The following is a 24,215-nucleotide window of genomic DNA, read 5'->3' as shown; positions in this document are numbered from 1 at the left end:
CCCCCAAAAAACAAATAAGTTACATTTTATTTACTACTATAGACAATAGTAATTACACACAAATATCTCAGAAATTTCCAAATGCTTATTAGGGATAAGGAATGAGTGAGCCATCTCCAAAAGTGGTACTTGCAAATATTTTACTGATTATTGGCCTGGGCATTTGTTGTCTCTCTAAATGTATCTTCTTTGGACTTTGCTCACTTTCTCAGGTCCCAGCTTCTTTAATGTAGCCAGCTATAAACTTTAATTTCACTTCCTCTTGTGGTAGTTCAGTTAAGCTCTTGGCATTTTTTATAAGGTTCAAGGATGATCAGTCCAGGAATGTGCTCTCTTGAATCACATCTTACTTTTACATTCTGTACATCAGGATTGAAGTCTTCCCACATTACGATGAATGAATAATATGTGCCAAGTTTACTTTGACAAGCACTGATTTACTGAGTTTAACACACGGGGTGGAGGTGGAGGTTATGAATACCATTTATATTGTGTCTCTTTCTTGTGTTGTATTTCACTTTGCCAGTCTGCTTCTGCTCCTTCTGATAATTAACTAAAAGTATGGCCAAAAAACCCTGCAACTCTGGTAGAGCAAAGTCCTGACAATGCTGAGCAGGTTCCTCTTGGAAGGAGCCAAGCTTGATAAGTCATGATACTAGTACTCCCAAAAAATCAGATGCAGAAAAGCTACACCATTGCACACAGAAAGTCAGCATTCATTCTTCCAAATTCTGCCCAAAAGAAGTCAAGTTTTGCCAGTGTGCTTGAATGGGTCCTTCTGGAAAGAGTGAGCTTTGCCAAGCAGCTATGCCAGCTCTCTTGGTGTCCCAGAAACACCTATTGATAGGAAGCAACAAAACACAAGCCTGTGGCACCACAAAAAATAAAGTGAAAAATTAAGAATTTATTTTTAAAACTGTTCTGAAAAATTGGATTTTTCCATTGAAGCAGGGACTGCCATGGTTCTGCCAAATTTTGTATAGGATCTTTGCTAGATATTAGACAATTTGCAGGGTTCCGGAATTGACTTTTCCTCAGCCTTGCTACCTCTGCCCTAAAATGTATATGGAACTATTTCAAAAATGTATTGTGGTAAAATCCTTTAAGCTATTTGAATGAAACTTGGTGGAATTAACATCCTCTAGAAGTTCTGCTATCTCCACTATTGGCACACCATTCTGCCAAACAATAAAACAACTTCAATCAATTTCCAGTATCCCCTTTATAGTCTATTTGGCAAAACTTTTTTTTTTTTTTAAGTCAAATTGGCTCAGATTAGGTTGCCCTAAAATTTCAAATCACAAACTTGTTCTCTCCAATGTGGATGGAACCAAAGCTGATTATATAGATATATAGATGGTATAGATGGTATAGATAGGTGTGCAAATATTCAGATTCAAAATGGAAAAGGTGCTTCAGAGAGGATGTAAAAACACTTGTTGTACCTGTTGGCAATTCTTTAAAGAACCCATGACTTTCCCTGCATTTACATGATAACTAGGGAGTCCCATAAAATATGTTTGAGCTAAGGAGACTGTGTGACGAGGTCATTATATCTTTGCATCTCCTCCTTAGTATCCCCTTCATCTCAGATCTGAGTAAATCCAATGCACACATATGCAGAGAGACAAAAATAGAAAGATGCAAACAGCTAGGGAAATGGGAGTTCCCCTGTGTACATGGAACAGCTACATCTGAGTCTGTTAGGATGTGAAGAGCGGTGGTATGCTCTGGATGGCAAGGAGGAGGTTCTTATGTTCCCCATGTCCTGCTCCCAATGTGCTAAATGCAAAAAGGCGTGCAGCATGCCACTAATTATACACTTTTCATGATAGCAGATTATTTCATTGGCAGCATCTTGCATTGCATGACAGGGCAGTTCACAGTCCACTGAGGCATTACTAGAACCCACAACTTTAGAAACCATTCTCTTGCTTTCAAACAGACTAGCATTTAACTAATCACTTGCATTTCCCACTAAAATCATATTTACTGTTATTGAGGCTGTGTTTGTGTTAATGGGATTTGAGTTTCATTTCTCTTACTGAAATCTGCAGTATTTTAAAGGGTTATACTCTATGCTTTTCCTTGACTCTTCAGGCATTGTTCAAACCTCCAATAAAAAGATGTGTAAAAAAAAAAATTACTATTCTCCCATAGCATTTTTCAAGCTAGCCTTACAAGTTTCTTTGATTCCCCCCGCCTTTACTATACAATGCTTCAATTGTGTTAATAAATGAAAACAAATGTGAACCTTTTGTAGTTATGTCAGAATATTGTCTTCTTAATAAGAAAAATTATCAAAACAAGAAGCAGCATTGGACTATTTCAAACCTTTAATATTTTAGCTGCTCCCAATCATTTACAATGAAGTCTTTGGTTAAATAATTTATGAGGAGAGCTTAACATTACACCATTAATATTAATAAATACTTATATAGCAGTAAGCAAACAACCAGGCTTCAAAGCAAGTGTTGTTTCTTTCCATTTTCAGCTGAGTTCTGACCTAGATTGTAGGTTAGAGAATGGTGTCAAAGTTAATACAGAATTGTGATTCTAGTTTCTTTGAAGCAGCCGGATGATCCATGATGTTGCTTGAATATATGTAATGGAATGCTTCAAATAATGCATTTTTCCCCTTTCTAATTATTACTTCATACAGGAATTGACCTAAAATATTTATTTCTTCAACCAGACCACCAAGTACTTATGTAATTGTATATGCATCTGAGGCTTCTTGGGCATTCAGGAGCTCTAATACATGTTTCTTATAAGGAAGGGTCCTTTTGTTCACTGCAATATCAAGCACATTGAACCATTTCCCAGCTTTCTTCTTTGCCCTTATGCAGAGGAGAACCAAAGAAGTGTCCAGTTCTAGAAATTGTATTAGTGGAATGATTGATAGTCTACCAGGCCCTCCCATGAGTTGATACAGACCCTCTCAGCCTTGGCATTAGTGTCAGGATTCTCAGATATTATAAATGCTAGGTTCATAACCCTGGAAAGTTCTGCTTTTCTGGATTAGTATGAAGTAAATATTTCTCTTTTATAGTAATGGGAAGGGTTATAGTTTAGTGGTAGCACATAACTAGCATCCCTGAGCTCCCAGTTCTACCCCCTGGCATGCCCTGGTAGATCTTGGGAAACTAGAGACCTATTCTAGTAAAAGCTGCCATGTAGCATATTCAGCAAAATTTGTCTTGATATAATCTACATCAAGATAAATATTTTGCTGTAGATGGTACATGGCAGTTTTGTATGCTTAGGCATGTTCAATACATCATTTAGGGAACTTCATTATTCATGTCAAAGCTGCTGAGTGGCTCAAAGTTTCTTTAGTATCATACCAACAAGCCTGTTCCAAAACATCTACAGCCCAAGTTATATTATTGACTGGGATCAATGAGCGTAGAGAAGTGGGCTTCCAAAGGAACTCCCTTTTGTGGCTCACAAACTGAGAAGCTTCTGAGACTTGGATCACTGCATCTTATGCCCAGACATAGACGTAACTTCCTTCATAGTTTTGCTTAGAAACAATATGGATGAATCCACAGACTCACCAGAAACTGAGCTGGATTTGAAAGAGACTTTAGCATTTATATGAACAAAGGACATATCCTAGGCTCCTTAGCATGATTCAAACCTCAGACCTTCTTATCCATGATCTAAGATTGAGTTTGTGGTTGGAGAAAGGGGTCCTCTGCTGCAATATTTGATGTGGTAATATCAAAGTACCTCTGTAGCCTTTGCTTTTCCATAAGTACAAAAAGTGCTAGGGGTGAAATTGCTGGATCAAAACACCATTTCCTGGGAGAAATTAGGTGAGTTTTGACATTGGTATAGAAAAATTCATGTCAAATTTTTAAAAACTGAAATTAAATCAAGAAAATACCATGAGACCTAAGGATAGTAGTTTCTCCACTGAGGATTTCACATAATTTCTTTTTTCAAGGATTGTTAATTTTTTATTTATATAAAGATATTTTCTTTTTAATTAGATTTTCAGGTACCTGCTATTTATGAGACATTTGCTAGAAAATGAGTAAAGCTAGTGTAAGATAGCATGGGTAGAATCTGGTTTCACATTTTTCACAGGTATGATTCCCCTACCCACCTGCCCCTGGGAGAAAACAGCAGCTTTAGGAAACAGCAGGAAAGTTCTCCCTTTCTACCCTCAGCACTTTGAAGAAATAATTTACACACTCAGTAGGATGTAGAAAAGGTAATCTACAGTCCAAATCTTCAGATTGCAATGCATTCTTAAAATCTGAGATGTGTTTCTGGTTTGTGCTGAAGCAATTTAACTACTACTCTCCAGAGAGAAAACAGACATCTAACTTCTGAGCAATAGTTTAGTTATAGCTATTATAAGAGTTCACTTTAAAAACAGTGTTTATACTATTTACTACATTTGCTAGATTTCTAATTCACCTTTTCTTCAAACAGCTGTAAACAGAACACATGGCTTTTTCTCCACTGACACAATTTTTTGTCTTCACAAGAGCCCTGTGAGAAAAATTAGGCTGAAATAAGAAAGCAACCTGATGTCAAACACTGAGCAGAAAGTTGAACTTAAGTTTACCTAATTTTACTACTAAGGGGAAAAAAGGTAATAAGACACAAAGTGGTAAATTATTAGTTAATTAGCCTCTGCCCATTTTGTTGTTAGGTATTTATTAATTGAATTTATATTCCACATTTTCTCTGAGAATTCAAGGCAATTTAAATGAACATCCCTCTGAATTTTAGTCCCACAAGCTCCCTCTGTGAGCTGGCTAGAGCTGAAATAAAAGGACTTCCTTAAAGTTACCTAGTCAGCACCATGACTGAGTATGGACTTGACTCTGTGTATTCAGAATCCAAGTTCTTAACTTTTTTATTGGTGTAGTAACCTGGCTGTGAGAGGATACTGAATGAGTTAATTTTTTTTACTGAATTCTGAAAGCAGGTAGATTGTAATACATTGATGATGTCAGAAAATAAATACTTACCTGAACAGTAAATTAAAGCAAAGGGAGTGTTCATATTGTAGGACAAAATATTGCTAACATGTAAATTACTTTGTAGTAAATGAGAATGTTGGCACTATAAAAAATTACATACTGCAAGTTGCCTGATGCAACTCAAAGTAAAGAATTTGAGTTAGATTTTAATTTTAGACAATATCCTCCTCATGCCAGGATACAATATGGTGATTACACTATATACTTTAAATGTTTACCTTTGATTAGTTCAACACTGTCTTTTTTCTTCCTTTTGTCATATCACCACCTCCCAGGATTAAATATATACTTATTGCATGTTTCTGGTTTTGGTTTTAAGTGGATCTTTTACAAAAAAGCAAAAGAAAAAATAAATATACAGCTAATCCTTGTTTACCAACTGCCTTGTTTACTGACTGTTTCAAGTTACAGCAGTTGGGAAAAAACCGCTTTGCGACCAGTCCTTGCATTTGCAACCGTTTCAGCATCCTGTGTTCATGTGATTGCCATTTGCGTGCTTCACAACTAGCTTCCAACAAGCAGAATTAATGGAAAATGCGTTAAGTGAAATCCCAAGTTGTGGTCATCTGATGTCTTGCCTAACAACCATGTGATTCGCTAAACAACAGAAACAGATAAGTCTAGTGTGGTCACGTGATTTTTTTCACTTGTTGACCACAGCAATAAGTGATGGAGCTGTCAGTCCTAGTTGTGGTCAGTAAGCGAGGACTACCTGTCTAAGTGTGTGTGTGTGTGTACAGTAGGGCAAAAAAGTATTTAGTCAGCCACCAATTGTGCAAGTTCTCCCACTTAAAAAGATGAGAGAGGCCTGTAATTTTCATCATAGGTATACCTCAACTATGAGAGACAAAATGGGGGGAAAAATCCAGAAAATCACATTGTCTGATTTTTAAAGAATTTATTTGCAAATCATGGTGGAAAATAAGTATTTGGTCAATATCAAAAGTTCATCTCAATACTTTGTTATATATCCTTTGTTGGCAATGACAGAGGTCAAACGTTTTCTGTAAGTCTTCACAAGGTTTTCACACACTGTTGCTGGTATTTTGGCCCATTCCTCCATGCAGATCTCCTCTAGAGCAGTGATGTTTTGAGGCTGTTGCTGGGCAACACGGACTTTCAACTCCCTCCAAAGGTTTTCCATGCGGTTGAGATCTGGAGACTGGATAGGCCACTCCAGGACCTTGAAATGCTTCTTACGAAGCCACTCCTTCGTTGCCCAGGCGGTGTGTTTGGGATTATTGTCATGCTGAAAGACCCAGCCATGTTTCATCTTCAATGCCCTTGCTGATGGAAGGAGGTGTTCACTCAAAATCTCACGATACATGGCCCCATTCATTCTTTCCTTTACATGGATCAGTCGTCCTGGTCCCTTTGCAGAAAAACAGCCCCAAAGCATGATGTTTCCACCCCCATGCTTCACAGTAGGTATGGTGTTCTTTGGATGCAACTCAGCATTCTCTCTCCTCCAAACACAACAAGTTGAGTTTAGACCAAAACGTTCTACTTTGGTTTCATCTGACCATATGACATTCTCCCAATCCTCTTCTGGATCATCCAAATGCTCTCTAGCAAACTTCAGATGGGCCCAGACATGTACTGGCTTAAGCAGGGGGACACATCTGGCACTGCAGGATTTGAGTCCCTGGCAGCATAGTGTGTTACTGATGGTAGCCTTTGTTACTTTGGTCCCAGCTCTCTGTACATCATTCACTACATCCCCCCCATGTGGTTCTGGGATTTTTGCTCACTGTTCTTGTGATCATTTTGACCCCACAGGGTGAGATCTTGCATGGAGCCCCAGATCAAGGGAGATTATCAATGGTCATGTATGTCTTCCATTTTCTAATTATTGCTCCCACAGTTGATTTCTTCACACCAAGCTGCTTGCCTATTGCAGATTCAGTCTTCCCAGCCTGGTGCAGGTCTACAATTTTGTTTCTGGTGTCCTTCAACAGCTCTTTGGTCTTGGCCATAGTGGAGTTTGGAGTGTGACTGTTTGAGGTTGTGGACAGGGGTCTTTTATACTGATAACAAGGTCAAACAGGTGCCATTACTACAGGTAACGAGTGGAGGACAGAGGAGCCTCTTAAAGAAGTAGTTACAGGTCTGTGAGAGCCAGACATCTTGCTTGTTTGTAGGTGACCAAATACTTATTTTCCACCATGATTTGCAAATAAATTCTTTAAAAATCAGACAATGTGATTTTCTGGATTTCTTTCTCATTTTGTCTCTCATAGTTGAGGTATACCTATGATGAAAATTACAGGCCTCTCTCATCTTTTTAAGTGGGAGAACTTGCACAATTGGTGGCTGACTAAATACTTTTTTGCCCCACTGTATATAAAACATATATGTATATGTATGTGTGTTTGTGTAAATTATTAAGAAGTTATTATGCTGTATGATTTTATATGATGAGCAAGAGCCAGTAAAATAGATAGGGCCCAATTATTTCATATTTGGAAACAGTGTGAAACTAAGCTGAATTTTTAACTCTTGTATTTCTAAGTTAAATCAATATATGTAACCAAGTGATTTCTTAAGGAAGACTTATTGGCCTCACCTATATATCAGTGCAAACAAATAATACACAAATCTCCTCTCATCAAATATAACATGCAAAGTCTCAAGAAAATAATATATCACAATTTGGGCCATTACATGTGAAAATATATCTCTTTGGAACTTTGCATTTTCCTACATTTTGCATTTTCCATACTAAGCAGATACTTCTCATTGCATTGGATGAGACCAGCAAGACAATTTATTTCCTGGTCATGATAGTGTTGAATAAAAATCTCTAATTATCACGGTCTCTACTAAGAGCCAATGTAAAATAGCAGCAGCAGCTACAACACTTTTGAGATTTTTGGATTTGTAGATATTATGTGTTATTCGCTTAGGCTAAAGGTTTCTCTGTGTCTTGCTTTTAGGTCATTTCTTTTCTCAAATCCTTATGATGATTATTCCATCACTAAAATAGGTTCTTTGAATTGACATGACATCTAGCTTCTAATTTAACTTCTTGTAATAAAAGTATATTTGAAATTCTATATGCACCATTGCACTAATGCTAATTTGACCTTTACATGTCCTTTACACTCCTGAGTCAATTCCTCATTGTTATGAATCATATTATGGAAACTGAAAGAAATCAGTGAAACAATGCTTATCATGCAGGCATTAAGTTGCAGGCTGCCATTAATCTTTCTGGTACTGAAAGTGACATTTAACCTTATCAAACATCCTCTCTCAAATCCAAGGACAGACTTTTTGTTGCCAAAATCATGCCCATTTTAATGACAGATCAACATATATAGCAGTATATACAGATCTGGGACCCTCAGAAGGTTGCACTTTGCTGAAGATCCTACTCTGATAGCTGAAAATGCAAATCATATGGAGGATCTAGTAATGAAAGTCAAGGAACTGAGTGAAAAAAATGGGTCCAAGACCAAACAAATGAGAATAGGTATAGCAACCAGCTTTAGAATTGACAGAGAAGTCAGTCTTGCCTTTCAGGAATGACTAGCAACAGTAAAGGAATCAAGAGTCAAGAAATTTATCACAGACTAGCAATTGGAGAGCAGCAATGAAGGCCTTGAAGAAGATATTTAGATGTTGTGACATGTCTTTATCTATAAAGATTAGAATCATGCAGGAAATGGTTTTCTTATGACACTTTGTAGAGGTAAAAGCTGGGTATTGAAGATGAATAGAAAAAGTATTATAATATTTTTATTGAGCATTTTAGGAAAGGAAAAGAAAGAAAGAAAAGAATACAAGACAAGGGAAAAGGGGGAAAAAGAGGGAAAAATGGAAAAATACGTGTAAAGTGGATATTTATAGGCATCATAAAATTAGGATAAAATTTCCAAAATTTAATTGAATAGTTTGAAATAACTGAATTTGCTATATCATGTTAAAAACTACAAATTATTGTTAACATTCAAGTAATATATGAATATCAACAGCAATAATCAATACAGTATACATCATAAATAAGATTAAAAAATACAAGAATTTCATCTGAGCAATTAAAGGCTTTATGTTAAGAGAAGCCAATAGAAAGGGTATAATTTGAACTTTGATGTTGAGAAGACTCTTGCGAATGTCATGAGAGCCAAGAAAACAAACAAATAGGTCATAGAAGAAATCAATCCAGAGTTCTCAGTTGAGGCGCAAATGACCAGGCTCAAATTATCACATTTTGTACACATTGTGTGAAGGTCAAAATCTCTTGAGAAGTTTATAATGCTGGGAATTATGGAAGGAAAAAGAAGAAGATGATCAGCAGCAGCAAGGTGAATGGACTTGACCTAAGTGGCAATGGAGGCACTGTTGAAAGACTGAAAGGCTAGTTTGGGAACAAATCATCCTGGAGAAAATCTCTCTATGTTAAGTGTTGACACAAACTTGATGGCACATAATAAATCAATCACCCAGTCAATTAACATGGGAATAATTAACATATGAATACTCCCCCCAAATCCTTATGAATATCATTCATATCATATCTCTCCCTGGAAGTTAACTTAAGTACAGGTTCAGAGGATGACTGCAAAACATGGCAGAGTAGAATGAATAATGAAAGACAAACTTGGACACACATTTTTGGTAATCTCATAACTAAGGAACCCCATATCCTAGTCACAAAATGTCACCATTCTTCCATTCCTTTCAGTGTGGAATATGCTTTTAGTTTAATGGAAAAGTCTTTACCATCACATTGAATGTGACCTATGTTTGCCATCAAACATGTAGATAAATGCATGAAATGATGAAACTCTGCTATTTACATGTTTGATGAATCAGCACATGTAGAAGTAATATAGTACAGAACTGCTATGTATCAAATACTACTTCGGTCAGATACAGAGAAATATGTTATCTGGTAAGTGGAGATCCTTAATAGGCCTTCTGTGGCTGGTGACCCATATTGGATGGGCAGACTCCATATGGGGAAGACATTATCTTAGAGATAAAGGCCCTGAGGCATTATTGCAGCCAATTAACAGTGCATGTCTCGTCGTTCCTGTAGTCATTCATGTCAACATATTGAATGTCTGCATGAGTTTTCTATTGCTTACAGTGGAGACATAGGAGATTTTAAAACTCTGTCCATGATGGGAAAGCAATAATAGGTGAAGAGACTTGATTTTGGTTTGTGCCATCATCAGAAGTTTTTATTTATTTATTTTATTTATTTATCAGATTTATATAGCTGCCCATCTCACAAATGTGACTCTTAACAATATTTCCAAAGCTATATACAGTAATTGTTAGCATTAGCAACATCCTGCAATACAGTAAACAATATTCTTTATCATACAACTATCATGAAGAGCTCTTACTATACAATAATTGTGATGTTCTTGGTCTGTGTTGGTTATGATTTGAGTAGCTAACATTACGTGCTTTAAAGTGCGGAACTACAGTACATTTTCATAGGTAGCATGTCAACCTGGTCTTATGATGTTTCTTGGCTATTATCTAAGAATCAACAGTTGATTCTACACCACCGCCACCATCCTGCATATTATGAAGGAAACTGGTTAACTGTCTCAGAAAGGTGTAAATTGCAAATTCTATCCTCTCTGGACAAATGGATTAGGAGATATCATGCTTAATTGGAACCAATCTTCATTAGCACCCACAATCAAAAATTTATTTTAGCATACAACTCCCTGGAGAAGTTTCCCAAGCACTACTTGGGAAACAATCTTGATGATTCTTTAAATAAATGGCTATTACTATATAACTGAGGAAAACAGATGATATTTATAATTGAAGAAGAGTCGAGATAAGAAGGAAATATTTATATACATCTTTTAATAGTGAGATTGCGAAGTAGAGAGGAAAAGTCATTGCATATATGTTGTTACATTTCCTGATAAACTTATATAAATGATGTAATAGTATGTGCTTCAAAAGTAAAAATTGTTGATGTGTTATTGCTGTTAGTAAGAGTTGTTATACTAATCTTGCGCCATGGGTAACTCTGTTTTCAAGCACTTGGGTTCTAAAATGTTTATTTTAATTAACTAATTATATTTATTGGACACATTCTGTCAAAATAATCCTAATATATTTTTAAACTAAAACTCTATACAAAAAAATAAACTGACTTTGGCAGCTTTGGAAATTGAAATTGATTAATTAATAATACATCAGTGCATTTTTCAACTTTCATGAAAAAGTACATTTGAGTTGATTGTTGGTATGTTTTAGCCAGATTCAGAAATACTGGTTCCATCTAATGGTGTTAGGAGTAAAAGACAGAGCCCTATGCCCCCTTCTAAAACTTTGAATGGATCGAGAATCCCCCCTGAATCCCTCAATAATCAAAACACGGGATTATCCGTTCAAGATCCTTTCTGCCTGATTGTGGACAATTACTCCTTTGGACTATAGCATTATAAAACATAGTCTCTACAATTAAAGTCCACCCAACAATGTGTGTGAAAGATTTTTTAATGGCTATGAAAGGCTTAGAAAGCAGGATAAGAAACGCTCTTTAAACTTCTGCCTGGCAAGTAGAATATGACTAGCCAGTGGAAAAACCTGGGCAGTTCTTTGGTAACTTAATTTGTACAAATTACTGCTAATCAAGATTTTAGTGAAAGTTGAAAGCTTACATTTTACCAGCAGCAAGTTTTGGGTAGATATGTTTCATGCAATAAATACCTCTTTGTACTGCACACTATTACTGTGATTAATTGCAATAACAGCAAATGTAAGCCCTTTAAAAAGCCTGCTATATTCTGTTCTTGGTTTTTTGGCTATTATACTTTAAAACAATTCTATATCCATACTTTCAGGACTGCACTTATTTTTCTCTATTTGTACAGCTATCACCACAAAACACCCGCACTTTCTCTTCTGGTCTCCATAGCAATTGTTTCTATGGCAATCATAGTATCTAGTGAATGCAGTTTTTATTCATGTAGTACAACATGTGAAGAGGAGATACTGACAAGTGCTTAAATTTTTTTGCATTTCCCTCTTCAGGAATTCAGGCAAGCAAAGGGAGGCAAAACTGAATGAAGAAAAGAAAGCTTTTTTTTCCCTCCCTGTGTCAGGAATTCTGTACAAAATGCCAGCCAACCAGATGAATAGATTATAGAAAATGCATTCTGTAAGACTCAGCTAGGAAGGCAAAAGGCAAAAAGGGAAAGTTGTTACAGTTGCCAGACTTCTTTTAATATAAATAATATTTTCTTTTTTTTTAAGAATGTAGGTAGTACTCATCCCCCAACGGTTATCAGTGTAGCTGTTCAGTGTTCCTGAATCTGCTATTTTATGTCAGCTGAAAACTTCTTACTAGATTTTTTGACCTCCAGACTGAAACAGATAGGCTTTCCCTACCTCCTTCTGCATACATTAAAATTGCAAGAGACATTATTTCAACTCCCACTTATTGAAATGGAGAAAATTTCTAAGATGTGGTTCTAATAAATTAACTCGTAGTTGGAACTCATGCAGCAAAAATTGCTCTGGCCTTAGAGACAGTATGCAAAAGTGGGCATAATAATTTATTTATGATGCTACACAGTTATCCTATAGTTTTATATTTTTGTTCCTTCAAGTCAGTTTTTTTCCTATTGCTGGCAACTGGAAGATCTGTAAACACCTCTGCTAAAGAGCAAGGCCATTCAACAGAGCTGAACAGTAATCCTCTCGGAACTGTTGTTTTTCTTCTACATATTGCCCCTTTGCTTCTCAAACAGCATTTCCTTAACCCTAACCCTAAGGAAATGTTAATGGGTTGATAATGTTGGACTCAAATATATCCTATGTATCTGGGAAGCATAATATACTTCTTGTGTATGAATGGAAAAGAAAAGTGATAGAAAACTTCTTTCCTAGAATTACACAGGATTAATAGGATTTTACTGCCTGCCATTTTTTCTTAGTTTTAGACTGAATAATTGTAAAGCTGTCTTCTTTCTTACAAGGCTTTTCTGTTAGGGGCCAAATTGCCATTGAAGCTTTATTGCAATACATACGGTTAACTGTGAATACTTGAAATGATTTCAATAAAGATACCTTTTTTCCTATTTAATAGTAATTACTAGGTTGTTGCTATAGGGAGTGCTAAATGTATTATGCACCATTTGCAGTGTAACTGACTGTGGGTCATACAAATGGTACAGATGTTCTTGTGCCTCATTTGAAAAAGCTGCTAAAGCATCCATTTCAGTGACAATTTCAGGATGTAAAGTATATATTGTATATACAGAGGGTGTGTGCTTAACACTTAATTTGCTATATTTGTAATGGGTGGGTAATCAGGAGTCTACTTTTCTAGCCAAATTCTAAAGGCAGTATTTGAGAGAGAGCAGTATAATGCAGTTAAGTGCCTAATTGTTTTAGATAAGAAACTGAGGCTCGAAGACAGACTATCAAGTCTTCTAGATGAAGGTACAGACCTAGTAATTATGTGAGCTGAACCCCCCACCACCTTTGATCACATGGAACTGTAACCGGCAGCTTGCAATTAAGTGCAATTTTGATACATCATGACTTTAGTAGTACATCCATGGAGCATGAAATACTGTTTCAAGGCAATGAATGCTACCTCAAAAACAGGCAGGTTTCTCTGCCTTGTCCTTGATCAGCTGGCCCCTGCTCTTCCTAGTTGAGATTCTTGACTCACCTGCTTCCCATGTTATGAGAAACTATTGTAGTGGTTAGGTGGCATGATTTGAAAAAGGAGCCCAAATGCAGAATTGCTATTATGTCAGCACTAGGAGTTTGGAAGCCAAGAGAGTTTTTCCTTGATGGCAAGCACAACAAGGAAACAGTAGCAATCTGTTTTTGAGAAGAAGGGACCTGGATGTGGACCTGAGGGAATGGGGCAAGGCATCCTTATTGGCCACCAAGGAAGCACTGGGCGATAATTCTCTGCAGGCTATTATAAGCAGAAGAGGACAAGCACTGATTGTCCAGCAGCTCTCTGCAAGCTCTATAGTCTTGTAGACCATGTAAATATATCCATGCTCACAATGGCCTAATGTCTGAATAAATCTGGAAATAAGCAAATAGCCTTGAATGATCTCCAATGAGTTTTAATTTAGATGAGTTGGGATGGAAAAAACTAGTTACTTGGAAGTGGATAGTGTACTTATGAAGTGTACTTAAAGTGAACTTCATAAGTTTGAAAAGACTTTCCCATTGCCTGGTGGCCTTTCAATCATTTCTGGGGGGAAAAAAAGTTTTATCGGAGAGGTATTTATTTTTTCTCTTAAAGAAAAAAAGGAACAGTGTTTCTGCCTATAAGTAGGACATAGTTCGTCTGTCCTGTTTAAAAACAAATACTCCAGAATAACCCAAGAACAAACAGCACCAATGTTAACATTCCTTAGATCTGACCATTGACCAATAAACAAATAAATAAATACATAACTTGCCCCTTAGCCTTGCTGTATATATATTCAAAGCTGCAGTTTCTGATGCTAAAAACTACTTACAGAATTTTACTACCTGAACTGACATGCTGGTGCTGTTTAAGCTTTATGACGAATGTATGAATGAATGAATAAATGAATAAATAAGATCAGCATAGGCCTATAACTGTTTCCTCCTTCCTCGCCTTCTACAATAATGCACCATTTATGTTTAGCTCCACCTCTGACCAACCAGCTCATGAAAGGAATGTCCTTCCCTTTTCCAACATTACATAAAGTGTGAGCCAGAAGAATCAGATAACTTTTTTTTTTTTTTAGGTTTTCCTTCTGCCTAAATAATTATAGCCTTTGCTTTTCTATTCACCAACCTGTTCTAAGACCTAAGCACAGAGAATAGCAGTAGCTGATGTTTAAAAGCTATGATTTTAACGGTACCACAGTATGCATTGCAATTACACTGAGTTGAATTTCTTTTTAATTATCACATTGTTTCCCCTCTAGCAGAACTTATTTAATGCAGAGTAAAGTGAGGTGGCAGAGAGAGCTGCCTTAGTAATTCTGTGTTCCACACTTTTCATTTGAAACCACTTGATGGCTAACACTTAGTATTGTCTCCAGGGATTTCAACTAGCTTCTGGGTTGGCCTTAGGTAGAAGTAATGCAAATAACAGCTTTTAGGGATTTATGATTTCCATGGCAACGCGCTGCAAGCATTGACATTTCTTTTTAAGCAGCAGAAAGTTCTTATCACTATGGTGATGATAGATGTATATGTTCCTAAATATACATGTTCACCCACTCACACGTGCCGTATGAGAAGTAGCAGGTGGAAGCAACTCTTATAGTCTCATTTATCAGCACCCTAAAGGTCTGGGAATAATAATAATAATAATAATAATAATAATAATAATAATAATAATAATAATAATATCATTGTCACAAACATGCAAACCTATTCTTGTCAGTGCCAGTTTGTGGGACTGCTAACCTAAGGCACACAGATTCATGTTCATGAAGTAAAGTGAAAATAGGTTTGACTTAAATATACCCATAGAAAAGACTTTTAAAAATTAATAATAATTACCTTCTTGAACTTTCAAAACTGGCAAGGTGCACCAAGGCTATATTTGGTGGATTGGGTAAGAAATAACAAAGGCTGGAGAGATAAATAGAATAGAAACAGAGCTTAAAACTGCTCCCTCCCTCCGCATCTACTGCCTATCTTGTTTTTTGTTTGTTTGTTTGCTTGCTTGCTTTTTTATAACACAGAAGTATGACCAATAATGGATTTTCATCCAGTGACATGGACATTTCATTCTGAAGTAAGAATCTGCTGCAGCACCTATAAGCTCTCAAAGGATTCTAGACATGTGTCATTTTCTTAAATACATGCCCTGTTAAAAGAAATACTTTAGTCCTGTCAGTGCATGTAAAAAGACCCTCTCTTCACTGCCTCCTTATCCCCCCCAGGTATAGGGGATGACTGTCAATTGTAGAGAATATCCTTTATCCATGGAGGCAACATAGAAACTTGATTTCTTGTGTGCAGAGATTACTTGTATATAATATGTCTGAAAAGAGCTGCAGTTCACTGAAGAGAAGACATTTCTGGTTTGATGGGGCATGTTTTGAACCAGCTTCTTCGACTGGATTGCTTTTTCTCCTTTGACAGCCTCCCAGTAATCAACTCAGTGCATGGGAAGATGGTATACAAGCATATTTAAGATATTTCTTTTATTTCAACAACCATTGTCAAGCTCCATATAAACATGAATAAGAAACACAGAGAGAAGAAAAGGAGAACTGTTCAACATATTCAAATTATTCTTACATATTTCCTAGTATAAAAACATATAATTTTAGTTAACAATGAATCAAATATCCTTATTTTGTCCAATTGATTGTAATATAAAATTAGCCGCTTTTTAAATTATTTTTTAATTACAAAAAAAGGAAAAAAAACAAACATAAAAGTGCTTTAACATAAAAGTGAAAAAATAGAACAAAAAAGTGAATATATCATAATATTACACAGTTTCAATTCTATATATGCTTATCTAATACAAATATTATTCAAGTACATATATATTTCTAACAGTTATATGACTATCCCCCCCCTTTTTTTTTTAACCCAGTGTATTTTGTATAAAAGAGTCCTATATTTCATTATACTTCTCCATACAAAGTCTACATCTATAGGCAATCCGCTCATAAGTAGGAAGTGCAATCAGGTCTTCAATCCATTGAGTAAATGGGGCCATACATTTATCTTTCCAATATTGCAATATCAGTCCTTTGGCCATAGTAAGGGAATGGAGAATCCATTCACATTGTCCAGTTGTCAAGTTCCACGTACTAAGTATATAGTTCAAAAGAATATTATCCTCTGAAAAAGTTAGCTTTTGTCGCACAATCATTTTTATATAATCCAGTACTTTCTTCAAAAACTTAATAAGTATAGGACATTGTAAAAACATATGTTTTAAAGAAACATTGTCCTTATTACATCTCCAACAAAATACTGTTTTTGACAGTCCTTTTCTATACAGACATAGTGGAGTCCAATAAATTCTAAATATTATTTTTTGTTTTATAGGTCATAATTTAAAGTCCATGGACACTCCTGGTACAGAAGTTAAAATACTCTCCCATTGTCTAGACAATACAGAAACCTCTAATTCTTTATTCCACTCATCCCTTAACATCTACATATCAAATTGATTTATTGATAACAAATATCTATACAAACTCATAGTTCTTCTTGTTTTTTTTAGTTTTAAAGTATTTAACAAGTTGTTCTAATATCTCAGGTGTCTCAGAAGCTGAACATGCTGCTGGTCCAAACAATGTTGTTAACAAATGTTATAGCTGAAAATGTTGCCATTGGGTTACATCTGATAGATGCTATTTGCTCTTAACATAGCATACATTAAAAATTCATCTTCATCCTGTATCAGTTGTTACAAAGTCAATATCCCCACTTCCATCCAATTTTTTCCATATCACCATCTTTTTCTCAATTTTTAAAGTTGGGTTTCCCCATAAAGTCAGTTTGGCATGGGAAAAAGGATCACATCTTTTTTTTATTAGACATTACATTCCATAGCTTTCTAACTGACAAAATTGTTTCCAGAGATATTAGAGTTTTAGTGTATTTCGATCCTAATACTGTCCGTCTGACCAAAGGTGTTATATATGTATATTCCAAAGTTGCCCAAATCAGAAAATTAACACCAGTTGTTGGCTTTCAGTATTTAATACTTGACAATAGGTAAGCATGATGCTATACCTCCAGATTTGGAAGACCAAACCCTCCTTCATTAATTGATAACTGCATTTTCTGTGAAGATATTCTCGGAATTGAAGAACCCCATAGAAATTTTCTAAACAAAGAATTTATTTTCTGAAAATATTTTCCAGATATTAAAGTTCAGCTGTTCAATTTAAGTGCAAGGTGGCCATATAATCTATACGTCCCTTTAACTTTCAGCTATTTCTCTTATGGAAGGAGCTCTGTTACTTTCAGTGTAAAATAACAAAGTATCATATCCTTAATGCAGGCTTCTATGAGAAAGTAAACTCTTTTAACAGCAAAATCTTTGGAAATTACAGTTTTAAAAGTTAATGTACAATCTAGCAAAAGCTTGGTAAGAATATACAACATTTTTATTTAGATAGGCCTCTGTATAATAATCTGATTTTCAGCTAAACATTACCCTTTTAATTGAATGGGGGGGGGGGGCTATGTTTTTTTTGTTTTTATATATCTGTTATTGTGTTATTATTTATTATTTATTTTCATTTATTCTTTTAAATAACCATTTGCTAGAAAAGCAAGATGCCAATTTAAATAAATATATAAACCACTTTATTCATTTATTTAAAGTCCTAGGAACGAATGTTCTTAGATATCTAAGGCAGTAGAATATTTCCTCTTGGTCCATACTAGGTAATTCAACCTATAATCTAGATAGTAGATCCTTTGTAGTTAGTATCGACTTCATTACTAATCTCCTTTCATTGAAGGCACAGGTGGGATGCCTTACTCTATCCCTCACACCCTGGTCAGCAACTCTAATTTACCAAAGTTATGATAAGTTAATTATGTATATAACATCATTGTTATAATGTTTTAATGGATATGCATATTATAGACCTAGCTTCTGTAGAAGACGATTATCTGAACTTTTTTTCTTATTATCAGTGTAAGCTGCATACTTATTAGTATACAAACTTTGCTGTATTTCTAAAGTACAGTACTTAGAGGAGTTATTTAGCCTTTTAATTTGGATAAAGCATTTTTACAGTTATTGTAAATTTCTGCTGTCAAATAAATTAATAAATATTAATTTATTTATTATATACTCAGTAGTGTTATTAGCAATTTATTTAATTAGTTTGCCACAGCTATCTTGCTAAAACCCAGTTAAATATCTGAACATTCCACAAGAGATTAGATGTCTTTTCAGGAATGTAATTAAACTGTTAATTTACTGCTTATGTATCTTTAGGGTAATTAATTGGGAAGTCACTTCTGTCTTTTATTTATCCAATTAATCTTAAGCAGCAACATTCCTTGATATACCACATTATTAAATCTTTCTTCATCTTTGGATATACCGTCAGAGAGTTTATCACAGATTGCAGACAAAGTAATGTAGAGAATAATGCCAAATACAAGGCAATTTTTATTTGTTTGCCTGGGGAAAAGGTAGACATCCATCTAAGGTTTCCTTCCATTTCATGGAGGGTATTCTCCCTAAAATAAAGATTCTCTTCTCCAAAAAAGAGAAACTTTGAAGGCAGTCTAGTGGATAGTAATGGTGACTCAAAACACGTTTACAGCCTTGCAGGCTTATCTTCAGAACCGAACAGATAGTTGATCTACCAAGCTGCCCATCTGACTTCTCCCTGCTGCTCACTCCTTCATGGTTGTTATCATCCACTTACACTTGTTCTGGCTTGGAAAACCTAATATAAAATGACTTATAACTGAAGGGACTGTTGTGTTCTTGGAATCTTCTCTTCTTTGTTAATCCTGTTCTTAGGAGGAGTAGGTTAAAAAGAAAAAAAAAGTTATAAAAACAGAAGTATGATTAATGGTTTGAATCAGTATTTGATTCACTGGCAAGTTTGTCTCTCAGTTCAATTGCAGGCCTTGAACATCCTGGCTGTTTCACCAGGCCCTGCACCCCAGAATTAATTTGTATTAATGAGTTGGGTACAATTGGTCCCTGGGTTATTGCCATCTTGTGTTTTTTTTTTTAACTTGATTGTCACACAGAATTATCTAGAGTTGGGTGTATGTATGTATGTATGTATGTATGTATGAATGAATGAATGAATGAATGAATGAATGAATGAATGAATGAATGAATGAATAAATGAGGTATACTCAGTTTTCAGTCATCTTTTGATATTACATTAGGTTTTTCCATCAGGAGTTTATTTCCATGTTTGCTCGTTTTTTATTATATTAATTTAAATGTGGATCTTTTCAGAAAGCCAAGTGAACTCTCTGCCTTCCATGGTGGATTGGGAGAGGGGAAGAACTGAAGCCAGAGTGCCTTGTCTTCTATCTTCAGAAAACTTGCTCTGATGATTTCATCTGAGATCTATGCTTAGAAACAAAATAAAACCAAAACTCAATATTAGTCTTCCTAATATTGAGCTTTACTTCTAGTATCTTCAACTTGCTGATGCAACTTGTTGATGCAGCTTTCATTCAGCAGCATTAAAATATACCTTCTTCCAGGATACATTTTTGGCTTCCTACTTTAGCCCACAGCCCTGGTGATCTCCCACACAACTAACCAGTTGTACTGACCAGTCCTAACTGTGTTTAGCTTCCAAGTTCAGACAGAATTGACCAGACCACTTTAATGCATTAAAGATATGTCAGAATGTGGCCTAGAAGTGGTCACGTATTCTGGATCGCCAGGCTGGCTGATTTCCTGCTATAGCAAAACAACTAGGAAATGAGTAGCCTGCCCCTCTGTCTTCTGCCTCCCATTCAAATGCCTCCTTCTGAAAGTCCCTTCCTCAAAACAAGGGCCTTTGAATTGAGGTATCCACAGAGACTGCCTTTACTCAGGATGACTAGCTCACATTTTGCTCTAAGAAATGTTGCCCTTAAAGTGATGAGCAGATTGTGAGGTCCTCATGCCAAAGGATGCCCCTCCTGCCTCATGTAGCAAGATGTTGGACTACCGCTGCTGAACTGCAACCCCTTTTTCCTTTATCATCCCACTTATAGAATTAAACGTAATTAGAGAAATATAAATGAATCTTTTTTGATTTAGACAAATAAAGAAACAGACATGGAGAAGAAGAAAAGCATTTTTTAAAAATGTCAAGGTAAGCATTGGTATTGTACAGTTATCTGAAAGATAGTCCCATATGCATTTAGGGGTTTAGTAAAATAAGCTTTTGGTTTTAGGCCTGTTCCTTAGAAGCATCATAGGCCTTTCACATGTTGCATTTTAAGTATGTGCCACTCTATACATGGGCACTTCTGCCTCTGATCCCCCCTTCCTATTTTGTAGGGCTCTTCTATGTATCCATGATGCTGTGTTTTCCGCCCATTACAAGAACCATATGCCAGTATTAAAGGGCTGTCCCTACAGCCTTTCTTTATGGCATCTCAGCAGTGAGGCTGGTCAGTGTTACTGCCCACGTACCCTGAAATGCAGCTGGTTTCAGAACAGCAATTGGTAGAATTCCTGACATCCTTCTCCCTCTCATCCAATGTCTACTAGCAGGGGAAAAAATAAAAAAATCTGCCAATAGTTCCCCTGAGCGGATGGTGAAGTGGGATGTGGATTCCAGGACCTTCATCTGTAGTCAGCAGTATTTATTGCCATGGGAATATCAATTTCTCAGTCGCTTGGAAGGTTTAGAAGTCAATACACTCATGACAAAAATAGCATGGATCTTTCAAAGCTGCTTCATTGATGTTTTGACAGCTCAGGATCAGTATTTAGTGCTTACCAAGGTGAGAAGGCAGACCTTGGATTTATCTCACTTTTGGAACAAACCAACATCTTTCTGAGCTTGACTCAGTCATCTAACAAAAAGATTGCAAATTATGAAACTGCCCCGCTCTGGGGATGTTGGGTCTCCCTGACCATAGAGCCAGCTTTAAAGTAGTGAGAAACATTCCCTGGTGATCCTGCTCCATGTTTACAGGGCAGCTAGGGGTGCTCCATTGGCAAAGCTGCCCAGTTTTGCCAGTGAACTGCAGCTTCAGCCTCAGAAGTCAGGAGAGCTCAGCAGGAGGAATGAAGATGATCAAGTAAGCTGATAGTGTAGTGTAAGCTGCAAACAGACTGCTTGCAGAGATGTCCGGATTCTAGCTTCTAGAATCACTTTCTTGGGCCATTAATGATATATCTCCACCACATATACCTTATCCCTCCATGATTTCCAAAATGTCCTCAGTTTGGGCTAAATACCCAGTTGCAGTTTTCTCTTTTGCAATGAATCTACATGGGGGATGGGTGGGGGGGAGAGGAGCCACAAACTTCCTCCCACCCATTTCTCAATATCCCTTCATCAATAGTAGGTAAGAGGAGCTTTTTCCCTCCCTTGATTTTACTGCTGGGTTCCCCTCCTTTTTAGCAAAAAACTAGCAAGTGCAGGCCTCTGAGGAACTTCCTTATGTGCTGAGCCCACAGTTTTCCCTAATTCTCCTTTTCTGTTTTATTCCTGCAATGCTTTCATGGAATCCTTTGCTCTTTCTTGTTCACCTGCCAGGAGTTGGACCAATGTTTTATCTTAAGTTTATGATCCTTCTATCTAGCTTACAGTCAAAGAAGAAAAAGATAAGTTGAAAAGCCAACAAAGAAAGAATGGCAAGAGGACAAGTCAGAGGGAAGAATGAGTGAATAAACCTTGATTAATTGAAAAGAAGGTTACTTACCTCCACCTGAAATAACTTAAGTTCAAAAGATTTAAATTTAGAATTCCTTTGGGATAAATGGAAAGTCTCCTGTGGGGAAAATGTGGAGAATTTTCTTGGCCAGATATTGTGCCCTTTAGTGTCATATTGTCAACATTAGGACAAAGGCCTTACAATGATATTCTAGTACAGATATGAACTAAGGATTCTTCCCAATGGTACTAGACTACAGTTCCCAGGAGACTCAGAGCCATAGATTGATGTAGTTCAGCAACATTTCAATAGCTACAGGTTCCCCACCTCTGTCCAACATGACTGTGAATGATTTCAGTGATTCTGGCCTTGCCTATTCTTCAATCAGACACTGTGACACCTAATGGGACCAGAGCAATATTTTTCAGGTTATTTTTAAAGCAGGTAAATCATCTGTCAGTACTTCAGATGTGGCAGCGTAAAAAGGTCTGGGGTTGTTTCTGTGTGAAAAAGAAACCGAGGGCTATTTGCTGTGTGCGTGGATGCTCTCCTGAAAGAGCATAAGAGCACTCAAAGCACAGTTCAGTCCCAGGAGATGTGGAGCCTCTGCTGATGCCCATTGTGTTTCAGTCCATTTACTATAAAAGCAAGTGCACAAAAAAGGGCAAGTGAAAAGAGCAGGTTCTCGTGACAAGCTAAACAAAGCCTTCCAAAAAACCCACAGCCTCAAAGTATGTACTGCAGCATCCTTGCTCAAAAATGTGTCTAAACATCCTCAGAAATTTAAAGGTTTGTGAATGGAGCAGCACTGTATTGGAGCTTGACAAAGCTGAGATCATTCTTTGTTTCGGCTTTTTGTGCCATCACAAGTTTTTCTTGTTGGGGTCTTGCTTCTTTTAGGCAATATCACTCCTGACATTTGAGGAAATTCTTCCAGCTAGTCTAAGAATGCCAAATTGTCAAGCATTCGTCACCACTGTGTTTCCTATAGTATTGTTGCTTAGATATGGTGTAGGGATTCTCTGAGTCAAGGAAGTGAAAAATTTCAGTGAAAATAATGAAATAAACTTGCTACTGCTATTCACTAATCTGCTTACCAATCAGTTCTGTCTGAAATGTGAATAGGCAATGATAATGAGCAGAAACCAAATCAGCAGCTAGCAATAAAGAGGAAATAGATTCTCTTTCTGTTTATTCTAATCCATATCAGAACAACTAACTGGATTTACACATGACACTAAGTCATAATGTAGTTTCGGTTCAGCACATTGTTTGAAACCCACCATTGTGATCTATTTAATAACAAAAACATGGCTTAGTGTGATACCTGAAATTCTTGTCGTGTGCAGGAAAGCAGCATTAATCCTTCTTTCCTGAAATTCTCTCACCCACTTAGTACCAGCCTGACAATAAAAGAGAGAGTTCTGATAGAGTGTTGGCTGGCCGGCTGGCCTGCCTGCCTGCCTGCCTGCCCTCCCTCCCTCCCTCCCTCCCTCCCTCGTTGCAGGGGAAATTTCCATAGGAAAAAAGTTAAATGCAGAAGTCTTCTGCCTTTGGGTGATGATTCTGATCTAAATCAGACTCCACCACTTGCATTATAGTAAATAAAAGCAAGAGATGGAGCTGCATGTCACTATTAACTTGCAAACTGTCTTGTCTAATAATCTCATAGCTTGGAGCAGCACATGGCAGGGTCTAGAGTCAGAGTAGACAAGAGAGAAGGATTGTGAAATCTAATAGTTCAATAGTCAGGAGAAATTGCAAGACAATATGGATCTGCCAGGTAGGCTTTCATATTTATGAACTTGTCTTCAATCTATTATCTTTTTCCCTGTGTTGTGTTTTACAGGATTATAGTCCTGCAGGTAGGCTATGCCAGCTTTAACTCTGACATGTCATCAAGAAAGTACTTGTTCTGTATAATAA

At 36.5% G+C, this 24,215-nt stretch overlaps 1 protein-coding gene across 1 annotated transcript in view; it reads left to right on the top strand.

Annotated features, from left to right (window-relative positions):
* The window catches only part of EYS (EGF-like photoreceptor maintenance factor), a 507,483-nt gene that overhangs the window by 183,442 nt on the left and 299,826 nt on the right, over positions 1 to 24,215 (top strand). The window contains 2 exon segments of the mRNA XM_088150272.1: positions 21,605 to 21,710; positions 24,139 to 24,154. Coding sequence (XP_088006398.1) covers positions 21,605 to 21,710; positions 24,139 to 24,154 — 122 coding nt within the window.

The sequence above is a fragment of the Python bivittatus genome, unplaced genomic scaffold (assembly GCF_059951505.1).
Source record: "Python bivittatus isolate LINGU-HERP-01145 unplaced genomic scaffold, Pbiv_v1 ctg000020_np1212, whole genome shotgun sequence".
Lineage (NCBI taxonomy): Eukaryota > Metazoa > Chordata > Lepidosauria > Squamata > Pythonidae > Python > Python bivittatus.
The sequence above is the reverse complement of the archived record's forward strand: the minus strand, read 5'-3'. Positions and strand labels throughout refer to the sequence as shown.